Source organism: Temnothorax nylanderi, unplaced genomic scaffold (genome assembly GCF_030848795.1).
Source record: "Temnothorax nylanderi isolate EJ_2023f unplaced genomic scaffold, tnyl_v1.0 TNYL_tig0140_pilon, whole genome shotgun sequence".
In the NCBI taxonomy this organism is placed as follows: domain Eukaryota; kingdom Metazoa; phylum Arthropoda; class Insecta; order Hymenoptera; family Formicidae; genus Temnothorax; species Temnothorax nylanderi.
Window position 1 is genome coordinate 307,091 of NW_027249202.1, and position 19,604 is coordinate 326,694.

At 37.7% G+C, this 19,604-nt stretch overlaps 3 protein-coding genes across 9 annotated transcripts in view; 2 read left to right on the top strand and 1 right to left on the bottom strand.

Annotated features, from left to right (window-relative positions):
* Nucleotides 1-278: 278 nt before the first annotated feature.
* On the bottom strand, nt 279-13,767 carry LOC139777142 (116 kDa U5 small nuclear ribonucleoprotein component). Of its 3 annotated transcripts, none has more exons than XM_071714365.1 (8): nt 13,749-13,767; nt 4,126-4,419; nt 3,633-3,904; nt 2,861-3,552; nt 2,551-2,780; nt 1,562-2,280; nt 994-1,274; nt 279-856 (listed from the first exon to the last, which is right to left on the bottom strand). In XM_071714365.1, the coding sequence occupies exons 2-8, from the start codon at nt 4,369-4,371 to the stop codon at nt 351-353; spliced, it is 2,946 nt and encodes a 981-aa protein (XP_071570466.1). In that variant the 5' UTR covers nt 4,372-4,419; nt 13,749-13,767; the 3' UTR covers nt 279-350. The 3 variants fall into 3 exon arrangements, with proteins under 3 accessions (XP_071570466.1, XP_071570465.1, XP_071570464.1); XM_071714364.1 differs by lacking the exon at nt 13,749-13,767 and adding an exon at nt 4,923-5,056; XM_071714363.1 differs by lacking the exon at nt 13,749-13,767 and adding an exon at nt 4,506-4,740.
* LOC139777146 (ras-related protein M-Ras) lies at nt 5,162-12,070 on the top strand. Of its 3 annotated transcripts, none has more exons than XM_071714373.1 (4): nt 5,162-5,394; nt 5,720-6,041; nt 6,278-6,594; nt 6,688-12,070. In XM_071714373.1, the coding sequence occupies exons 2-4, from the start codon at nt 5,852-5,854 to the stop codon at nt 6,775-6,777; spliced, it is 597 nt and encodes a 198-aa protein (XP_071570474.1). In that variant the 5' UTR covers nt 5,162-5,394; nt 5,720-5,851; the 3' UTR covers nt 6,778-12,070. The 3 variants fall into 3 exon arrangements, with proteins under 3 accessions (XP_071570474.1, XP_071570475.1, XP_071570476.1); XM_071714374.1 differs by having other exon boundaries at nt 5,162-5,384; XM_071714375.1 differs by lacking the exon at nt 5,162-5,394 and adding an exon at nt 5,462-5,596.
* A 4,021-nt stretch (nt 13,768-17,788) lies between the features above and the next one.
* Nucleotides 17,789-19,604, top strand: part of Dtn (transmembrane protein 132C dtn) — a 98,601-nt gene continuing 96,785 nt past the window's right edge. Inside the window, exons 1-2 of one of the 3 annotated variants that reach the window (XM_071714407.1) lie at nt 17,789-18,494; nt 18,729-19,160. In XM_071714407.1, coding sequence (XP_071570508.1) covers nt 19,049-19,160 — 112 coding nt within the window. In that variant the 5' untranslated portion in view covers nt 17,789-18,494; nt 18,729-19,048. Of the gene's footprint in view, nt 19,161-19,604 lie in introns of all 3 variants that reach the window. The other 2 variants (XM_071714408.1, XM_071714406.1) reach the window with 2 other exon arrangements.

Sequence of the window (19,604 nt, forward strand, 5' to 3'; positions counted from 1 at the left end):
GAATAACGTTTGTTTTGCATATTTTAGGTGCATTTAAGTACTTTTAAGATGAAAATCGAACATTAACCTCTAAAAGAGCAGGGTTCCAACTTCCATTCTCTGAGAATAGATAGTCAGTTTTCTTAATCCAAGGACTGTGTCCTTGAATGATTTTACTCCTTAGATTCTCTGACAATAAACAATTATGAAATTACATCGGTAATAGTTTCTTTTTGTTTTATTAGAGGAAAATCACGTTTTGATGGAAGGAAATGCGAAATGAACATTCATGCGAGACGTCTTTCTTGATAAGAAACTTTAATGCTCGATAATGTGTCTTACATGTTACTTTGATATATATATTTATTAAATTAGAGGGGATAATTTAGTAGCACATCCTGCCGAGCCAACTCGAGCAGCATAGGATCATCGAAGAACTTGTTGATGGACACGTCCTCGGACAGTCCCTTGCGTCTTCGCGTTTTCAGCATGAACTCTCTGGCCAGATGGGTGGCTGGTTGCGGTTCCAACGGCCTGATGGTGATGCTTTTGTCCAGGGGATCTCCGGGCACGATCTGCCAATGATGAAAAACGGACAAGCAAAACGCTTGACCTTGGGTGTGCGTTCGTAGATCTGTCTCGAAGCCGAAACTGTCGATCGCTGGTATGAAGGCCTTGATCGTATACAACGGACTGCCCGGAACTGGAGCATCCTGCGTCACGTGACCTCGCCTTTTCGCCAGAACGGTGTAAACGGCGGACACGCAGTCCGCGGGCGCTTGTACCTCGACAAACAGATACGGCTCCATCAGTCGCGGAGTCGCCATGAGGAAAGCGGAATACGCGACACGTCGAGCAGTAGGGATGATTTGACCACCTGAGGGCACGAAATCAAATATGTGTGGTACAAATTATAAAAATTATTATTTTTAACAAACTTTTATCGATTTATTTCGACTTTTATATTACATTCCAATTAATATAGCGATATATTGTATATGTTAATAAAATTACCTCCTCTATGCAGCGGCTCCTGTGCGATGACTGCATCAAGAATTTTGAACTTGACATTCCGGATCGGCTCTTCACATAACGGACCTTCGCGAGTTCCCCATTGGAAGCCTTGGATGATAGCATCACGGGCGCTGTTCAACAATGTTTTATCTACTTCGGAAGGCAGAGTGTCGTCCACTAAAATGTTGGGTCCGGTAGAGTCGGGACCGAATGCCCATATACTTCGCGCTGCTAATAAATCCCAATCATATTTTGTTTGGAAAAACTCTCCGAGTCTCTTTCTGGAAAAAAAATGAAATAGAAATAAAATAATGATAAAATGATGATTGTAAAACCCTACGGGGAATGGGAATAAAGTTTTCATACATACATACATACATAATGATAAAATGATAATAATTTAATGTCATTTTTAATGTCGTGGATATTAATTGTATATTATTTTATTATGTGAAGATTTTCCCTAATAAAAATATGATTGATACAAAATTTGAAAAGAGAAGTTTCTAACGCTATAAGTCTCTTTGGTAACTTTCAGGTATAATGGACTTTCTATATGGCTACTTACTTGTTCCAAGTAATACGGACATGTTCGGCTTCTATGTCTTCGGCGAGACCCCTCTCAAGCGGTTCTGCTATCATCGTCAATTTGTTCCGTTTATTTGGCGTTTCGGCAAAGCATTTGAGGGAACTGGTTTCCACGACAGTTTCCGCGAAGGCGACCACCGGATCGGCCACCTTTATGTCGATCTCGGAATACATGCGACGCAGATCATGCATCGCGCAGTCGAGATAAAGTTCACCGGTTCCCAGCACGACATGCTCACCGCTTTCCTCCACTCGCGTACCCAGTAGCGGATAGCTCTTGTTTACCTTTCGCAAACCGTCCAACATCTTCGGCAACTCGGATGGATTGACCGGTTCGACGGCAATTTTGATAACACTCTGCGTATTAAACTTGAGTGGCCGAAAGATGTGCAATTCTTCCGAGTTGTTTAGATCCGTGATGGTGCTAGTCTTTACGATCGGCCGATCGATACCTTCTATTAGGACCCAGTTGCCCGCAGGCACGCGACTCAACTCTATCGAGTAACGCGCCTCGCTGATCCACAATCTGCCCACTGTGAGAACGCGCGAGTCCTCCTCGTCTGTGCGTGAATACGCTTCACCTAATACGCGAACGCGTTGTCCTGCTTCCAATGTACCGGACATTACCCTGCCAAGAACTACAAATAGGGTACAATCCTCGGTTGGATACATCTTTGTACTATGGATCATTAGTCTTCCCTACAAAAACATTAATTTCTCATAAAAAATATCCAATATATTAAAATAGGTAAAATTTATAATATCTATTAGAAAGAATTTCGAAGCCTTGATATAGCATTTTGTAATTAGTTTCCTCTATTTATCAGAAAACTAATTAAATGTAATTGAAATTTTATTTTTTAATCCCTCTTATTAATAAAATAAATCTTCATTACAATTGATGCTACTGATGTGATTAAATTAATTAAGTTAAGTAGCAATGTGTGACGCTGAAATTAAAATACTAACGTCGGGATCGCAATTAACCATGTCTTGCGTGAGAGGCGAATCCATCGGGCCAGTATAGACGTGCTGTACTTTAGTAGGTGCGTGTGCTTGCGGGCTCGGTACATGAGTGACACACATATCCACTAATCCGCACATATCTCCTAAGAATCTCGTGCAGACAAGTCTCAGCAATGGTCGTATATTCATTTTCATCTCCTCGGATGTTAATCGTATTCCGAGTTCGTCCAAAACTGTGAACGAAACGTATGTAATAATTATCTGTCCAAGTAACAAGTTATAACAAATAAGAAAAAGGAAGAATGGGATTTACCATCGGGTAATGTTGTGTCTACATCACCGACGACTTGCGCGAATATCTTATACAGAGGTTCCAGGATAAATTCAATAAAACTTCGCTGCGCAGTATTATGCGGCGGTTTCTTAGTAAACTTCCGTGTTTTAGGGTTAAAATAAATATCACCCCAGAGTCGTTTGGCGAATTCGTTGGCATTAAGTCCAGGATAGTTCCTAGCGTAGAGCGCGGCAAATGATTTCAAAGTAAAGCACACATTATATTCGGAACTAGCGAAACAAACATTTCCTACGGCAGGCGAAACAAAGCCAGGGTTCTCGGTATCCGAAGAGTACAATGCTATTAGCCCGTTGATCTCCTCAATAATATGCCGTAATTTGTAGTAAGCGTCCAAGGGTGGTAGTTTCAACTCCAATACCAAACGATCAATCTTATTTATGCAAACTGTCAAAGCGAGTTTTTCCTGAATCGCGTGCTTCAGCAGACGTTCGGTGTTCAGCATCACGCCCTCCGCCGCGTCAACGATCAATATCGCGCCGTCCGACAATCGGATCGCAGCTGTCGCTTCGTCAGAGAAATTTACGTGGCCCGGTGTATCAAATACATTTAAAAGATATGATTTAGATTTAACATCTTGCAGCAAGAGAGTAACGGGAGTAGCTTTCGTGGAGACGCCTCTTTGTTGCTCGGTAAATAATGTATCTGTATATCTGATAACACATAAATAAAAATTACATTTTGTTTTTATGATTAGTTTAATAAGTAAAAGTTGGACCGTTTCTAGCGATACCTCAATGGTTTCTCATCGGTTATGCTGTGTATATAAGGATGCGTTTGTTGTACCAAACAATCGACTAAGGTAGTTTTGCCATGATGAAGATGTCCCAGCAAAACTACATTTCTAATAAGATGCGGCGCATCCATCATATCTGCTAAAAATTCAATGCTATATGTCGTTTCAGGCAACTGTTGCTGTTTTATTTGAAACTTTGCTTTTCTAGTAGGTGCTATTAGTGGTTTATCCAACGGTTGGGCATCTTCTTCTTGCACAAGCGTTTCTACCTAAAAGTATTTATATAAAAAATATATATCTAACGAGCTCTTTAGAGAGAATAAAACAATTTATTGTATTCTTGAAAATAGTAAAACAAGAGAATAGAAATATTTACATTTTAATTGGTACCATAAAATAGAAATGTGATTATATATTGTAACAATAAGTTATATCAACATTTCATAGTTTTAAATTATAAAAATTTATATTAATCAATAGCTTGTTATACCTCAGGTCCATACACCTCTAGGGCACTGGGATAATATCGCTTATCTTCGTGCAATACAACCGCCATAGAAGAGCCTTGGTCCACTTGCTCTCGTGACTCATCCTTGTCTTCTTCCATTTCTTCATCGGATCGTTCTCTATCCTCGGTGTCATCGCCAACATTGCTATATTCATTTTCATCCTCGCTCTCCGACGCCAGATCAGGACCAATATAATTTCCAAACTCATCGTATAAATCCGTGTCCATTTTGATATTTTGAAATTTGGTTTTCAATATTTAAAGAAATACTATTTCCTGCAAAATGTTTAATTTAAACTTTTCAAATTTATTTCTTCGTCGTTTTAACTTTTATACAAGTTCTATTAAAGACATTTTCTTACATGGAATGTAACCTAACCTAACTTAAAATTATGTTATACTTGATGTATGTGCACACTCGCAACTCGCGATGTACACATTTGTTCATTAAACGTGTCCACTATATTTTTTATCGCTGTTATTAATATACAAATATATAAGATGATTAATTTACTGAATTATACGCGTTTCACCCGGCATAACCTACGAGCATACAAGTAAACAAGTACACATTTTAAAACATTCTGAAATCAGTAAAATTTGATTCACACAAATGGCCAACTAAAAGGTTATAATCTTGAAAAAAGTACTAAAAGAAACTAAAATTAATACATTACGTTTTAATGTTTAATGCGTCAATTATATTTTTAATATCATGATATCACAGTTAAAGTATATATTTAGATATTTAAAGTAATATTTTGAGTGTTTTTGAATACCTGGAAAAATTGAACATATGTCCAAATCGCTGGTTGGACAAATGTCGGTAAAGTTGGTATTGCCTCGTCGCAGCGACTCGCGACACACTGCGGAGTGCAGACTGCACTGACTGCAGCACGCAGCGCGCAGAGCGCGCTTCACGTCGATGACGCACGACCGGCACGACGCACGACGTGAAGTGAGCTGTGTGCGCTGTGTGGTGTGCCGTGAAGTCGTGACGGTCGTGACGCGTTAGTGCGAAAGTGTATGTGTGCATATATGATTTCGCTACACACTACACACTTTTGCATATGCATGCGCATGACATATACGCGCGCGCGCGCGCGTGGCTATATTTGCGCACGGTACTCGGGTCTCGGGTCTCGGGTCGGGAGTCGGGTACTTTGGTACTTGCGGACTGACAGCTGCCAGCACAACTAGCACGAGTAGTAGGAGTAAGCAGAAGTGGCGGATCATGTAAGGTGAGCAAAGGTGAGTTTCGTTGGTATGGTAATCCAACGTTGCGTGAAACAATTAATCGCATCTCTCTACCGTTGCGCGTGAACTGTGAATCGCCACAAAACGTTGTAAGCGTCTGTTGTCGGTTGACGAGGACACAAGTTCGCGAGATTGGCACACTCGTTACGCCGAGTACGCCGATGATGCCGCGTTTTGTCGTTCCCGACTTTTACGCGTAAATAACCACGCGTTAGCGTATTCCTTACGATATTGGATAATTTCGTGCATTTTTGGGTTCACATTCTCGCAGGTGCTCGCAGGTCAGGTTCCCTAAAAGCTTTGGTCGTTGTCGTTACAGGATCTTCCGTGTCGAACGAGACAACTCGCGAACCTACGAGCGATTGCACTGCCAAAGAGACACGTTAGAAGAGTTGACAGGATAGGCAGACGCAGGAGCGGGCGGAAAAGGAGTAGACGATCGAGAGGCGGAATGACACGTCCTCCAAACAATGAAAACCTTATGACCTTTAAACTGGTCGTAGTTGGAGATGGAGGTGTCGGCAAGAGCGCACTCACGATACAGTATTTTCAGAAACTCTTTGTCGCAGACTACGATCCAACTATTGAGGATAGTTATATTCAACACGCGGAGGTAGACAAACAGTGGTGTATCTTGGATGGTAAATGCTTTTATATCTCTGCTACAGATACTTGATTTTTTTCTTTATCGTCAATCTATTATATTAAATTATTTTTAATATTTCTTCAAATAATTATATTATTACCGAATAAAAAATGTTTAACAACTAGAAATTTATGTAATATAATGAAAAAGGCATGTTGATGCATTGTCAGAAATATGAAACATTAAAAATGACTTTTCTAACGACGAATGAATATTTATGTGTTATTGCAGTGTTAGATACAGCTGGTCAGGAAGAATTTAGTGCTATGCGTGAACAATATATGCGGAAAGGTGATGGATTTCTTTTGGTATATTCTGTGACTGATAAACAATCGTATCAAAACATCGTCAATTTTCATACTCAAATTCTACGAGTGAAAGATAGAGATGTTTATCCTATGTTATTGGTGGCTAACAAAGTCGATCTGGTGCATTTGAGAAAAGTCACGGAGGAACAGGGAAGAGAATTGGCTCATCGTTTGGGCATACATTATATCGAAACTTCTGCCAAAGATCCACCACTGAATGTAGACGCGGCGTTTCACGAGGTAAAAATATTAAAAGAGACGATTATTAAATTATTTCCGTTTATGTTATTCCGTTTATGTTGTATAAATATTAAAATATATTTATTATTTAAGGTTGTTCGCATTATCAGAAATCAACCCCCGGCCGAATTGGAGAAAAATCAAAAAAAGCGACGACGTTCGAAAAAGTGTAACATTTTATAAGTTTTCAAGAGAAACTACATGCGCAAGAAGACCGAAGACCATGGTGCTGTATCGTAAAAATCGTGCAATGCCTTTGCTTCTGGAAAAGTACGTCCTTGTTTAGAAAATTTATCAGAGAGAATAATTTTTCTTCAACTATTCTATAGGTATCTATGACTTTTTTGTTCTTTATTATATCATAGCATTAATGAGTGCTATGAAGTATCTTTTCTCCTTTATACCCTGTGGATATAATATTTATGGAGAGTAGATATCAGAAAGTGTGCCAATGAAAAACAAGAAGGCTCTGATGCCAATGCTACGCAAATTAAATTAGAAGATTCTTTAAATCTAATTTAGGATTAATTTATTACGATATTTGTGGCAAAAAATAAGCATTGGAAACATTGACTGTCCATTCTCCGGATGATAAAATGAGACCACATCTGTATCCATGTGTGCGTGTACACATCAAATTTTCTACCATTGAAAAGAATATATATATATGAAATTGAGCGTTTTTTATTGCACAATGCATAATATTACAAGTTTTTTACTTCTTCGCATATAAGAGAAATCCTTGTCATAAAATGACTACAATCATTTCGTCGATATCAAGCTCACTTTTCAAATAGCTGTTATAGCTTTAAGTGGCTTTATTAATTACAATATCGTTTTCCTTTTCTTTTATAATTTAGATAGTCTCTTCATGACAAATTTTATCAAACGTATTCTAAGATCGAGCACATTAAATGTGTGTCTTCTCATGACTTGTCCTCCCATTTTTCTATGCTAGGAATACAATTATGACAATTGATTATTAATTATTTGCGTAATTAATAAAAATAAAGCAGTATTGTACATTATTTCATTTTTTACGCGTTATAAAATTACAAATTAAATACTATAATAAAGAATTTGATACCGAGATGGTTAATAGATAAGAAAATCTTTAAATATGGTAGAGAAAAGATTAAAATTATAAATAATCTTTTATAGACATTTTATTAACGGATGTTATATACTATTCATTTATTTATTGTTAATTATTTGATAATGTTACAAATTTCTGGTATTTTATTTTTTATGTTAACAAAGATTTTCGTTTTTATTGATAAATATTAATTAGTTGTTGATATATTTAATACAAATAAATTATTGTGAAACTAAATAAGAAATAAAGTATTTAATGTGAGGCAATATTGCCTTTACTAATAATTACTAACTTTCGTATATACATAAAGGTCTGGTGTACAAACTCATGGTATTACATTAATAAGACTGTCATCAGTTTATACAATAAAATCGTAATGAATAAAATTGTGGAGGCACAAATATAGCATAAATAATTTCAATTATTGCATCTCAGCATAATTGTTATTCTTTAAAAAAAAATTTATTATTAATTTTATATTGTGGTTGATTAGAGGAAGCATTCAGTTACAATAAATTTTTTAACTACAAAAATTATTTCTATTTTTTGCTACATATATATATATATATATATATATATATATATATATATATATATATATAGAGCAATGTTGAGACTGATTTTGATTGTTTAAATTGACAGAGATATTTAATTTGAAAGATGGCATTATTATACTAATTACATTTATTATTACAAGAAGTATGTATCTTATATTTATAATTGTTTGTTATCATCAATTATTAATATTGATAGAATAATTTAGATGCCAAATAATTAATTATGGTGCCACTTAATGTTGAACCTAAGAATTCTTGTTGTATTTATGCGCCAAGAATGTTTGAATATTATTTTTAATTCTTTCACATTGCTCATAGCATAATGCATGTATTAGGTGCGTTTAATATTGAATTCTATTTATAATTGACTATTTATGATCGTTTGAGTGACTTATTATTTTTTGATACATTTTTAATAAATTCACGCTTTATATTTCTTTATATGTTTACGTATATCAGATCTTTTTATATACTAAAAGAATAATGCCATGGCCTACATTAGTGTTTAAATGTAAAAGAGAATCTATATTAGTTTATACATTTAAGAAAGCACCTTTACATGTGTGCGCGTTTATATAAGCCAAAAAATTGATGTTATATGTTGAAATGACACTCAATATAGATTATTTATCAAGCTTGTGAAAAATTTCGACACACCGGTCTTTTACACTTGTCTATTATACACAGGTCGCGCATGTATAATCTAATCTAACTTCTAATTGCGAAGAGGCTAAGAGACTTCGCGTGATCATATTTTTTACACACGTTTGCATATCTTTGCACATAAACTACGATACTTTCTCTTGTGTTGCGATATAATCGAATTCGCACGCTATGATTTCGATGTAAAATTATAAACTTTCTACTCATTTTATCTATGTATAACGCTATAAACGCTTCTCTTATGGATGGACATGCTACATCAGCATTATTATGATTATATACTATACACGCAAGATCATAGCACGTAAGAATTCTGCTATTATATGCAAAATCTCATTATATTCGCACATATAACTTAATTGATATGTTACATAGTTTTTGGGTACTGGTATTACGTACTCTATAAATTTCTATTGTTGCTATTAACTATCGCAATCTGCGAGAGTGCTATAAAAAATGACATCACGTATCGACATTGATTTTATCGCGCAACACTGTTTTCCATCGTTTAATCATTTTATTCAGAGAACATAAAAAATACTGTTTGAAACGATCAGAGGATTACTCTGGCAATTACCTGGCAGGTATCTGACGAACATTTTTTTTTTTTAGATTTAAGTAGTATAAAAGTACATATTAAATATGTACTTTTTTAGTTTTTTTATAATGTACAAAAAATTAGCCGAAAAAGTGTTTCCTTAATTACTTTGAACATTGTAGTATTTACATTTAATTATAAATGTAAAAATATATCGCTTAATTGTCCATACTGATAAACGCTCTGTTTAAAACTATTTGAGTCTGAGCGTAAAAGCACGAAAAAATATATGCAGGATAGCTCAATTTTAAATGCCGTAATTTAATTTCACCGATATTATTAATCGTAGAAAAAAATTGACACAAAATTATAATAAAGCACCTCATTTTCTTTCAAAATCCTAAATCTTTACTCGAAATATCTTTTGTTAAATTCATAATGTCGGTGAAACATAATAATGCGTTATTTAAAAATCAAGCCGTCTTATAACAGACTTATAAGTGTATATTTATTTATATTAAGTATATATGTAATATGTGTATATTTAAGATTAAAAACAGGGCATCTTATCGCGAATGTATGCATCTCCTAGTAATATATCATTTTAAAGCTAAAGTAAAAAAGAAAGAACTTGTAACCCTCAAACTTTTACAGCCCTGTTGTGCGAAACGTGATATATTTTATGATATTTGAACTATGCACAAAAACTCATTTTTATTATGACCGTGAGGATATTTCGATCGTTATTCTTGCAACGGAAACGGTTGTCAAAGTAAAGGCGTTTAATCAGTATATCGGGTGAAGTTACAAGAGGTCGAGGTTGCGCCATACTCGCGCGTGTCTCGTTTGAAATTTTAGATACTCAGGCTTTAGCGTTCCTCGGATACTCGGATACTCGGATACTCACGTGTCATATGATCTGTAATAAAGCTACGTCATTTTATATCGCCGTCCATGGAGGAGTGCATAAATGCAAGGAACGCGCAGGGTTGTGTCCAAGCGTGGGCGGATGAGGCCCACTTACGGACGTGAGCGAGGCCAAAAATGGAAATTTGAAAGCGCGATACAGGGCATCTTTATAACAATAGAAACGCGATTCGAGTATACTTGAGCATACATATAGATAGTGTATATACATATAGATATAATATATGATAAAAAGGGGTTTATGTAAACTGTAATTAAGGCGTCAGGCTGTTATTTGCCGATAATCGAATAGTACAGCTACAAAATGCAAAATTGTTTTAGCAATTATATATAATATCTATTTTATATAGAAATTATATATAATATATCTATTTTATATGCTTTACGTTACGCTATACATACTTTAAAACGTTATTTCAGCCGATAAACTTATTTATTTTACGAATCTGTAATTTAATTAATCTGTCAAGTAAAATATGCATTAACTGATAATCAATCGAAAAAAGCTAATAGCAAAAATTCTTGTAAGAAAATAGTCTGACGAAACGGAAGTATTCCTATATATCTCGCAGTTTATGTTTATCACGCTTCATAAACGATTCTATTTATTGATTTATTTTACATATGTAATATTATTGTTAGAAAATTTTGATTTAAAGTGAAAAGAAAACCTCCATGAACTTGGACATTATCGCTTAAAAATGAAGGATAGTTGCGGCAGTTGAGATTGAAGTTAGAGAAACGTTCGCGAAATATACATATATTGCACATTTAACCATAATCATTCGCGTCGCGAAATAACAAAAGAAAAAAGAGTCACATTCAGGGAATGTGAAATCGATAATATGTTCACAACACGCTTCTAGAAGTTAAAGAAAATTATCTATGAAATAGTCAATATATTGAACCATTGTGATATTGAAAATACGAAAAAGATTCTAGTGAATGTATGCAGAAGGTTGTGAGAGTCGTCATTGAAAGGCCAGCCGTGAGGACGACGGCTGATTTCTCATTTCGATAATATTTAGGGACATTATTTCTTAAGAGTTCATCTTTGTCGTTCGCCAAATTTACTACTAACATTCGTCGCGTCTGCACAAATAGTAACGTATCATTATTGTGTAAATTCTTGCAGAAGGAAATTATAGATTGATGTACACGAGAACGATGATACATGTAGTAAGAAAAAGAAAGAGAGAGCGAGAGAGAAAGAGAGAGAGAGCGTAATTAATATTAAACGTGAGCAGTGTGATTTTGCAACATACCGTTCTTGTTATATATTTATACATGTAACAAGAGAAAGAGAGAGGTACGAGAATTTATATATTTTGAAAAAATGAACAAAACGAGAATTTTCTCTCCATTTCGCTCTGCGAATATATACTTACACATATATACTTGTGTACTGCGAAATATATGTGAAAATGTATATCCTGTTATATATGATATTATATGTTACATATGTATAATTTTTCGTATAAAATATAATATATGTATATATATAAGCGCATATGCGTGTGTGCAGGTATATATATACGCATATGTACGCATGTGAATGCGTGCAACTATTTTTTTGTTGATGCGTGTGTGCGAGTGTTTGTTCGTACGTGTTTGTGCATAAGCGTGTCACTAACCATGCCAGTCTGTATGTATGACGTACATTGGATATTAAATTATAACTCGTGTTTACAACAATGTTTCCCTTACTATGTATTCTATTCCATTTTAAGCTGCATGACCGAGTAAAGAGCGCGATTGAACCTGCTTCAGTGATCGTGAATGGTGTCGCGAGTACAAACGAGTAATATACATATAAATATATATATACATCGACGAATACGTTCCAACTCTTTTCAATATATCAAAAAAAAAGCTGGTTACCCTCGTTCATGCTCGTTGTAAATGTTCGTTCGTGATCGTTCATCCTTGCTGATCTGAGTATATCCTTATGCGCAGTCTTGCGAAATTTGTCTTGGTGTCGGTAAAGGTAAAGTAAAAGTAAAGTAAAGTAAACTTCACGTATCAACTTGTCAGAAACTGGGAAGAACTAAAATTTATAAAGAATAACTTGACTAGAAAAAGATTTATGCGCCAATAAATTTATAAACATCTCTCGCGGATCTCTCGTGAAATACAGTAGCTCTTGTGCAATTTCACACACAATATTATTTTATTTTGTCACGCGTAAATTTATAATAATTATTGGCGTATCTTTTACGGATTAATAAAACATTCCAAAGTATATTGTAATTTATAATATTAAAATGTAGTTCAGATAAGTAACTTGTAAGAATCTAGTGGGTGTATCACGGATATATTTTTTTAGGAGTTTTCCAAAAGAAAACTGCAGCCGGTTCTTGGGGAGCTTGGCAGGTCTATATAGAAGATAAGTAAGCAGGTAAATAAGTAAGTGCACTCGACGAACACTGGGTCTTTCGACCCAATAGCAGAATATGCGAAATAAATGAAGGAAAAGAAAATATGTCCAAGTATTTTATTTTAATAAAAGAGAAAAATATTATGACAATAGCTGTATTTATATTCTGAAACGCTTTCTTTTGTAAAAATAAAAAGACCGATACTTAGTTGTCAACGACTTAAAATATATTGATAATTCTTTTAGAGGTTTGACATTTTAGTTGTATAAATTTTGCAGAAGAGGCTGTTATAGCTTCGTTCTTTTTCTCGAACAAGTAGTGAAAGTTTTGAACTCGAGTGAACATTATTGAGAAGTTGATTTTGCAAAATATCGTCTATTTCTTTGAAAAAGACGATATTTTTGTAGAAGAATTTAAAGAATCATAAGTTATATACAACTCAAAATAAAACAGAATACACACACGTTAAAGTGCATATTTTGATACACAAGTGCACAATGTTTCATACCTTTAGTAATAATAGTCGAGCTTATAAGGAAAACTAAAACCTATATTTATAGTCGCATTTCTATTGAAGAACCCAACTGAAATCAGTGTAAAGATACAATATAAAAATATAGTCGATTGGCCTATTTACTCTGGGAAAAATTTTTACCGATTTGGACCCACAGTTAAGCACTTTAACATTTTGGTTAGTGCTCCTTAAGTGAAAATTATTTTTGCGTAACTAAATATCGACAGAACTAATTGAGAGAATTGACTAGTATAACTTAAAAATCTTTGAAATAGATAGAATAGCTAATTACGATTTTTAGTTACGCGGTGTTATTTCTAGTCCAAATACGTAAAATTAGGGTTATGATATCCAAATAATTTGATTACTATAATCGTGGGCCCCAAATTTTTCCCAGAGTATAATTTTATACAGTATATTTGATATAATTTTCCCGAATCCCGGTGATCTATCTTTAAAATAAATATAATAATTTATTCACCTTATGGTTGTTCAGTCGTCGTTTGATGCCTCTCAAACTTCCACCTCCTCCTCTTTCTCTCAGATTCGTTCGTTCGCACTCACGATAATATTGTACAACACAAACACTCGCAAAAACGTACTTAATTACGATCACGCGTATTAATCGACACAGTAAAATGATCGCCCGCAATTTGCACGGCATTTGGAATATTAACCGCACGCGAACTTAATTATTTTATCGCGTCGAAACACGATTATAGAAATCACGCGAAAAAGATCCGACATTCTGTAATTCGCTTTATGATATCCGCGAATATCGCAAATTAGCGCGATAAACAAAATCTCAAATAGTAGAAGTTTTTAACGATTCGCATAACGTATAACGTCTATATTGTAAACCGTTTAATATGAAAGAATTAAGATTATTTAAAATATTATTTCTCGTTGATCTCAAACTTGTGTTTAGAAAAAGAATCTCCTCAGAAAGCGCACGACGCGACGCCATGAAACCGTATACTTCATATATGATTGACCATTATAATGTAAATCGAGCCATTATGATATTCTGTAGGATTCGAATCGTTACAGCTATATACACATATACGATAGCACATCGATATATTATGCAAATCTCAATGCGTTTCGATTAGATGGAGAGTATCTGGGAAACTTGAAGCAAACTACATCTTAAAATCGCTTTCCGATCGATCCCCGATATTTTATTGCCTTGTACGATATATATTTTGGATTCTGTTAAGTAATCCACGCAATTATACAATTCATTTAGTACAGTAATGTATACAACAGCCAATTATTATACAATTACAAACGCGATTTATAATAATTATAATAATTAAATTCTGTGCTATTTGGAATCGTGACGCCTACAGCCGTGTGAAAATTCAAGCGCGATCAGCACCCGCTTAGAGTGCTGATCGCTTGATAAATACCACTCGACCATGATACGAGTATACGAGCAGCAAGCGTTGCGGTGCCTGCGTACCTATGCAATTGGCCAATAAACGCCGCTGCGCCATTAGAGAAAAGCACCCCGCTAAGTTTAGAGTACCGAGCACACGACCGTTTTCGAGGGTCACGTGCGAGGGTAACGGGTAACTGCGAATGTCATTGCCGTCGCAGATAGTCACGGCAAAGCTCCATCGATACGCAAAATTGCCCAGTGTTTTCCATTCAGAAACGCAAGTCAACGCAGAGTAAACAAAAGTCGATTTTTAGTCTCTCTCTCTCTCTCTCTCTCTCTCTCATCGCTCTTATGTCTGCATTCTATTTAATTTATGTCACTATATATTCTCTTTCAAGCCAATTCCGATCGAATTTCGTTAATTATTTGTAAGCTGATTCGCGACGGTGCGGAAGTAATCGTAAGTCAGTTAAAAACAAAAACATTTGAAAAAACTCTCTGTCTTTCTCTTTTCCCGATATATATATATATATATATATATATATATATATATATTTATGTATATATTAAGAACAAAGTTATTTATATCGATTGTTGCTGTAAATTCTAAACTCTTTATGACACGTTAAATCCTTAGCTGGTATCACTCGATCGTGCAAACTGCTTGTGCCAGTTCAAATATGTCTAGTCCCTTATACCTGCACTCGTTCTCGAGTAGAGATGTGTACCTTCGTGCTTAGCTTTGCTGAATGTGATGTGATAATGTGATGAGAAATGGAGATTAAATAGAAGCGGTCTATGCAACCGCTAGTACCAGCTTTCCACAGGCACAGGGAAGAGAGGAGTTAAACGTATGATACCAATTATAAGGAATAGTTTCGTCATGTTTAATTAATAATTTAATTAATATTTTGTGAAAGGATGGAACAAACTTGGGATGACGAGAAAAATGCCGAGATATAAAAAAGATAATAGAAGTTTAAAGAAAAAAAATGTTACGGCCCATAAATAAACGAGAATAAATATGTCAAATATACAAATTGAAATATTTTCTTCCCGTTGTGTCGCAAATATGTTTTTATAAAATAGATTTATAAAAATATGGTAGTTTTCTCTAGCAATTATGATTCATATAAATAAACACGAGAATAGAAATCATAAAAGGTGTAGAGATTGATATCACTGTCACGAAGAATCATCTTTTTCATTTAAATCCTCTTTTTTGGCAGGTGAATTTAACTGATTGTGAGGTTAAATGTCGTCCTGAATGACACCTAACGATTTTACTAATATCTTTCAAATCTGAAAGCAGATTCGTGTCAGGAGAAACGCTTTTAGAAATACGGAATCCTTAAAATATTGATCGTGAAAGCATTCCGGACGTTCATTGTGGTATTGGTTATAATTCGCATGCGCATGTTTAAAATTATATGTAAATCGAGGTAACTATTAACGATGAGTCAATCGCGATGCGAGCGAGATGCGACAAATGCGGAAAATTGTTTCACGTCGTTAGAACAATAATGTCGTCCTGCATCCAATTGTCTCTTTTCGCGTCGTATCTTGATTTCTCTCTAGCCAACTCGACACATATCGTGTCGACGAGATATCAAGAGGGAATATCGGAAAAATATGTCCAACTTGACGTATTGCGTTTCCGACGATTATTATTCCATTTTTATTTCCGCGTGTCTCTCAGGCAATTGTGCGCATTTGCATAAAAAAGGGCAAAAAGTGGGTCACTACCACACAGTGAATTAAAGAGAGAGAGAGAGAGAGAGAGAGAGAGAGAGAGAGAGAGAGAGAGAGAGGGGGGGGGGGGGAGTGAGACTCGCAACCGCGTTGTCCGTTGGGGAAATGCCTTAACAAAAAGTCTAATACTCTCTCTTTCTCTCTGTAAGCGCGGGCGTTCCGTATCGCGTCACCGTTCATAGAATTCTTTCTTAACAATGGCCGAGATTGTCGGCATACAGCGTTAGTGATGCCTCATCGTGATATCAAGCGCGATAAAAGTTTTCATCTCTCGGGTAGCCGAAAGAATGCGGCGGATTTAAACGCGGCGGGTTTCATCGTCTTGACTTTATTCCGACATTAATTGTGCTTATACCAGAAACGTTATCTGCAGGTGCGCCATATTTCACGGTTTTATATCAACGAGCGGATTTTATCGTTTTATGCGTTTTCATTAATAATCAAGAAATACCGAAACAGATTATAGAACATTCTTCATAATCTCGTATTAATTTTGCGAAACAACGTTCAGGAATAAAATACAAACTGTAGCTCGTATATAATATTCTTTCTTTTTATATATTTATATGTGTATAAATGTAATATATATACACATTTTTTGTTTGATTTTAAATATAAGAATTAAAATAAACGCAAAATGCACGTGAATAGATAGAAAAAAAATTGATGGTCCCTGCGAATTTGCAGTTGAAAAAGATAAAGAGATAAATTCTTTTGAATCAAACTGTCATATATTTATCAAAATATCGAAATCTTTCGCACCGACATCTAGATAATTTATCGTTCTGTTTTCCCTGTTTTAGTATCTTAAAATAGTTTAGCAATTATAAATCATATAATTATGAAGAAAAGTATCGAGATTTTTCACATATCGACAAAGACAGAGAGAGAGAGAGAGAGAGAGAGAGAGAGAAAGAGCATATCGGTATTTCTATTAATATTTATGTCGATATAAGGTGTGCGTGTGTGTGCGTCGATCTAACGGCGGCGGCGCTCGACGCGGGCTGTCACCGACGAAGCGTGGTTTAACGACGCTTTCGCGGCTCGTAGCCACGATCTGTTTTTGATTTTAATTCGCATAGGTCGCGCGCACACATATGTCTGTATGTACATACGTATGTACGTGTAGATACATTCATGCCATAAAACACAGATTCTCAAACGTCGCGCCGCGCGCCGGCCGGCTAGCTAGCTGGACGCTCGACGGACGGTTGGCCATTGGCCGGCGCCGAGCCGCCGCGCCGCCGCGCCGCCGCGCCGCCGCGCCGCCGCGCCGCCGCGCCGCCGCGTCGGAGAAGTACGAAATTCGGCGTGCGCGCGGTGCGCGCGCAGCCAGTCTGGCCAGAGTGGCCAGTTACAAGTACAAGGTAGTCGGCACAGTTCGGAGCTCGGAGCACGCTTGTTCCGCGCTCCACTCTCTTCCTCGCCGTTTTCCCTCCCCGTGGCCCGTGCTCGCTTCGGTCATCCCCTCTCCTCTCTTTCGCCCGCGCCACGCCGCGCCGCGCCGCGTCGCTCCGTGTCGAAGCCGGAGCAGGAGGCAGGAGGCAGGAGGCAGGAGCACAGTCGGTCAATACTCCGGGCAACGCGGCGGTGAGAGCACGACGGTCGCGTACGCACGCCGCTCGCGCTCCACGTCGCCGTCGTTTCCTTCGCCTTGCGTTTTCTCTATCCCTCTCTCTCTCTCTCTCGCTCTCTCTCTCTCTCTCTCTCTCTCTCTCTCTCTCTCTCTCTCTCTCTCTCTCTCTCTATCTATCTATCTCTTTTTGTCTCTGTCCCTTACGCTTTCGTCTGGCGCGCGCGCGTAATCTCGCCAAGTACGCGCCGATCGTCTCGTCGTCTCGGTCGTCGGCGTCGTAGCGTTTGTCTGTCCCACTCCGGAGTCCGGCGCGCATCGCGGGCGCCGGCACTGGCGGCACCGCGGCACTGTGCATCAACGTCTCGCCTCTCCGTATCCTTATCCTCGCACGCGTAGAGATACTCCGTATCCAACGGACGACACATTCGACGTAACGCGTACGTATACCCGCACATATACGTACGTGCCCACGCGGCCACCGCGGACGGCGGACGGGGGACGGCGGACGAACGAGAGTGCGTAATTCCACGTAATTCGTATACATATCCACGCACGCGTAAGACGCGCGCGTCGCGCGTCGTGGGTGCGTGCGAGGACTGCGAGGAGGCGGCGCGCGCGACCATCGACAGCGTCCTCGTCGTTCGTGTCGTTCGTCTCGTTCGTTCGAGAACGTTGCGAGCTACCACCGCGAGACTCTTTCGCGAGAAATCGCGTCGAATCGTAACGTGCGAGTATACCATGTGAAACAGGGACATTGGAGCGCACATTGCAGGCAGGACAGATCTCACAGATCCGGATCCCGAGACACGAAACACGAGACACGAGTGAAGTTGGGTGAGAGACGACTCGCGCCCGCGCCCGCGCGCCCGCGCGCCCGCGCGCCCGTCGTTCCGAGGATTTTTCAGTGATTTGCGCGCGTTATTGCACGGCAGTCACGGCACTTGCGCCACTTACTGCGCGAATCGGTTGGGGTGTCGTGTGTCGTGTCGCGTTGCGTCTTCGCCGCGGAATCGGAAGAGGAAGGAGTGTAATTCCGAGTGTCAAGATCAGCGATGCATCTCGCCGCGTGATGGACAGACGAGCCTTCCCAGCTAGCGGCGGCCGCGGCAGCGGCAGCGGCTTCTTCTCGACCGGCAGACTCATGGATACGTGGATAATCTTCCTGTTCGTCGCCATTGCCGGTAACTTGCACACCCTAGCTTGACTAGCTTCTCGCCATTCCGTTTCGTGTTACTTGTACGTCGCGTTTCTGCCCACGGAAAGAGAGAGAGAGAGAGAGAGAGAGAGAGAGAGAGAGAGAGAGAGAGAGAGAGAAAGAGAACGGGATTCTCTCTCTCTCTCTCTCTCTCTCTCTCTCGTCTTTTATGTACAAGACTGCCGAAAACTCCTTGTCATTTAAACGTCGTTTTACGATCTCCTGACATTATTCTGGTGTATGTATTTTTTGAATAGTAGTATGACGTAGGAGCTTAATACGCGGGATTTTCCTAAGTATAATAGCTTCGATTCATTGTCAGCTTTTATTTTCGAACGCTAGGCAGTAGGCACGTGTCTCCGTAGACTGCATCGCAGAGTTAGAGCAGTTTACGTGACCTAATATCAAGTACGTTGTTTACGTTTACACA

Coding starts and splice junctions, on each gene's coding strand:
- LOC139777142 (XM_071714365.1), bottom strand. CDS start 4,371: ATGGACACGGATTTATACGATGAGTTTGGAAATTATATTGGTCCTGAT. Junction 3,553..3,632: donor ACCGATGAGAAACCATTGAG/GTATCGCTAGAA, acceptor ATGTGTTATCAG/ATATACAGATACATTATTTA. Junction 857..993: donor GGAGCCGCTGCATAGAGGAG/GTAATTTTATTA, acceptor TCGTGCCCTCAG/GTGGTCAAATCATCCCTACT.
- LOC139777146 (XM_071714373.1), top strand. CDS start 5,852: ATGACACGTCCTCCAAACAATGAAAACCTTATGACCTTTAAACTGGTC. Junction 6,042..6,277: donor ACAGTGGTGTATCTTGGATG/GTAAATGCTTTT, acceptor GTGTTATTGCAG/TGTTAGATACAGCTGGTCAG. Junction 6,595..6,687: donor TAGACGCGGCGTTTCACGAG/GTAAAAATATTA, acceptor TTATTATTTAAG/GTTGTTCGCATTATCAGAAA.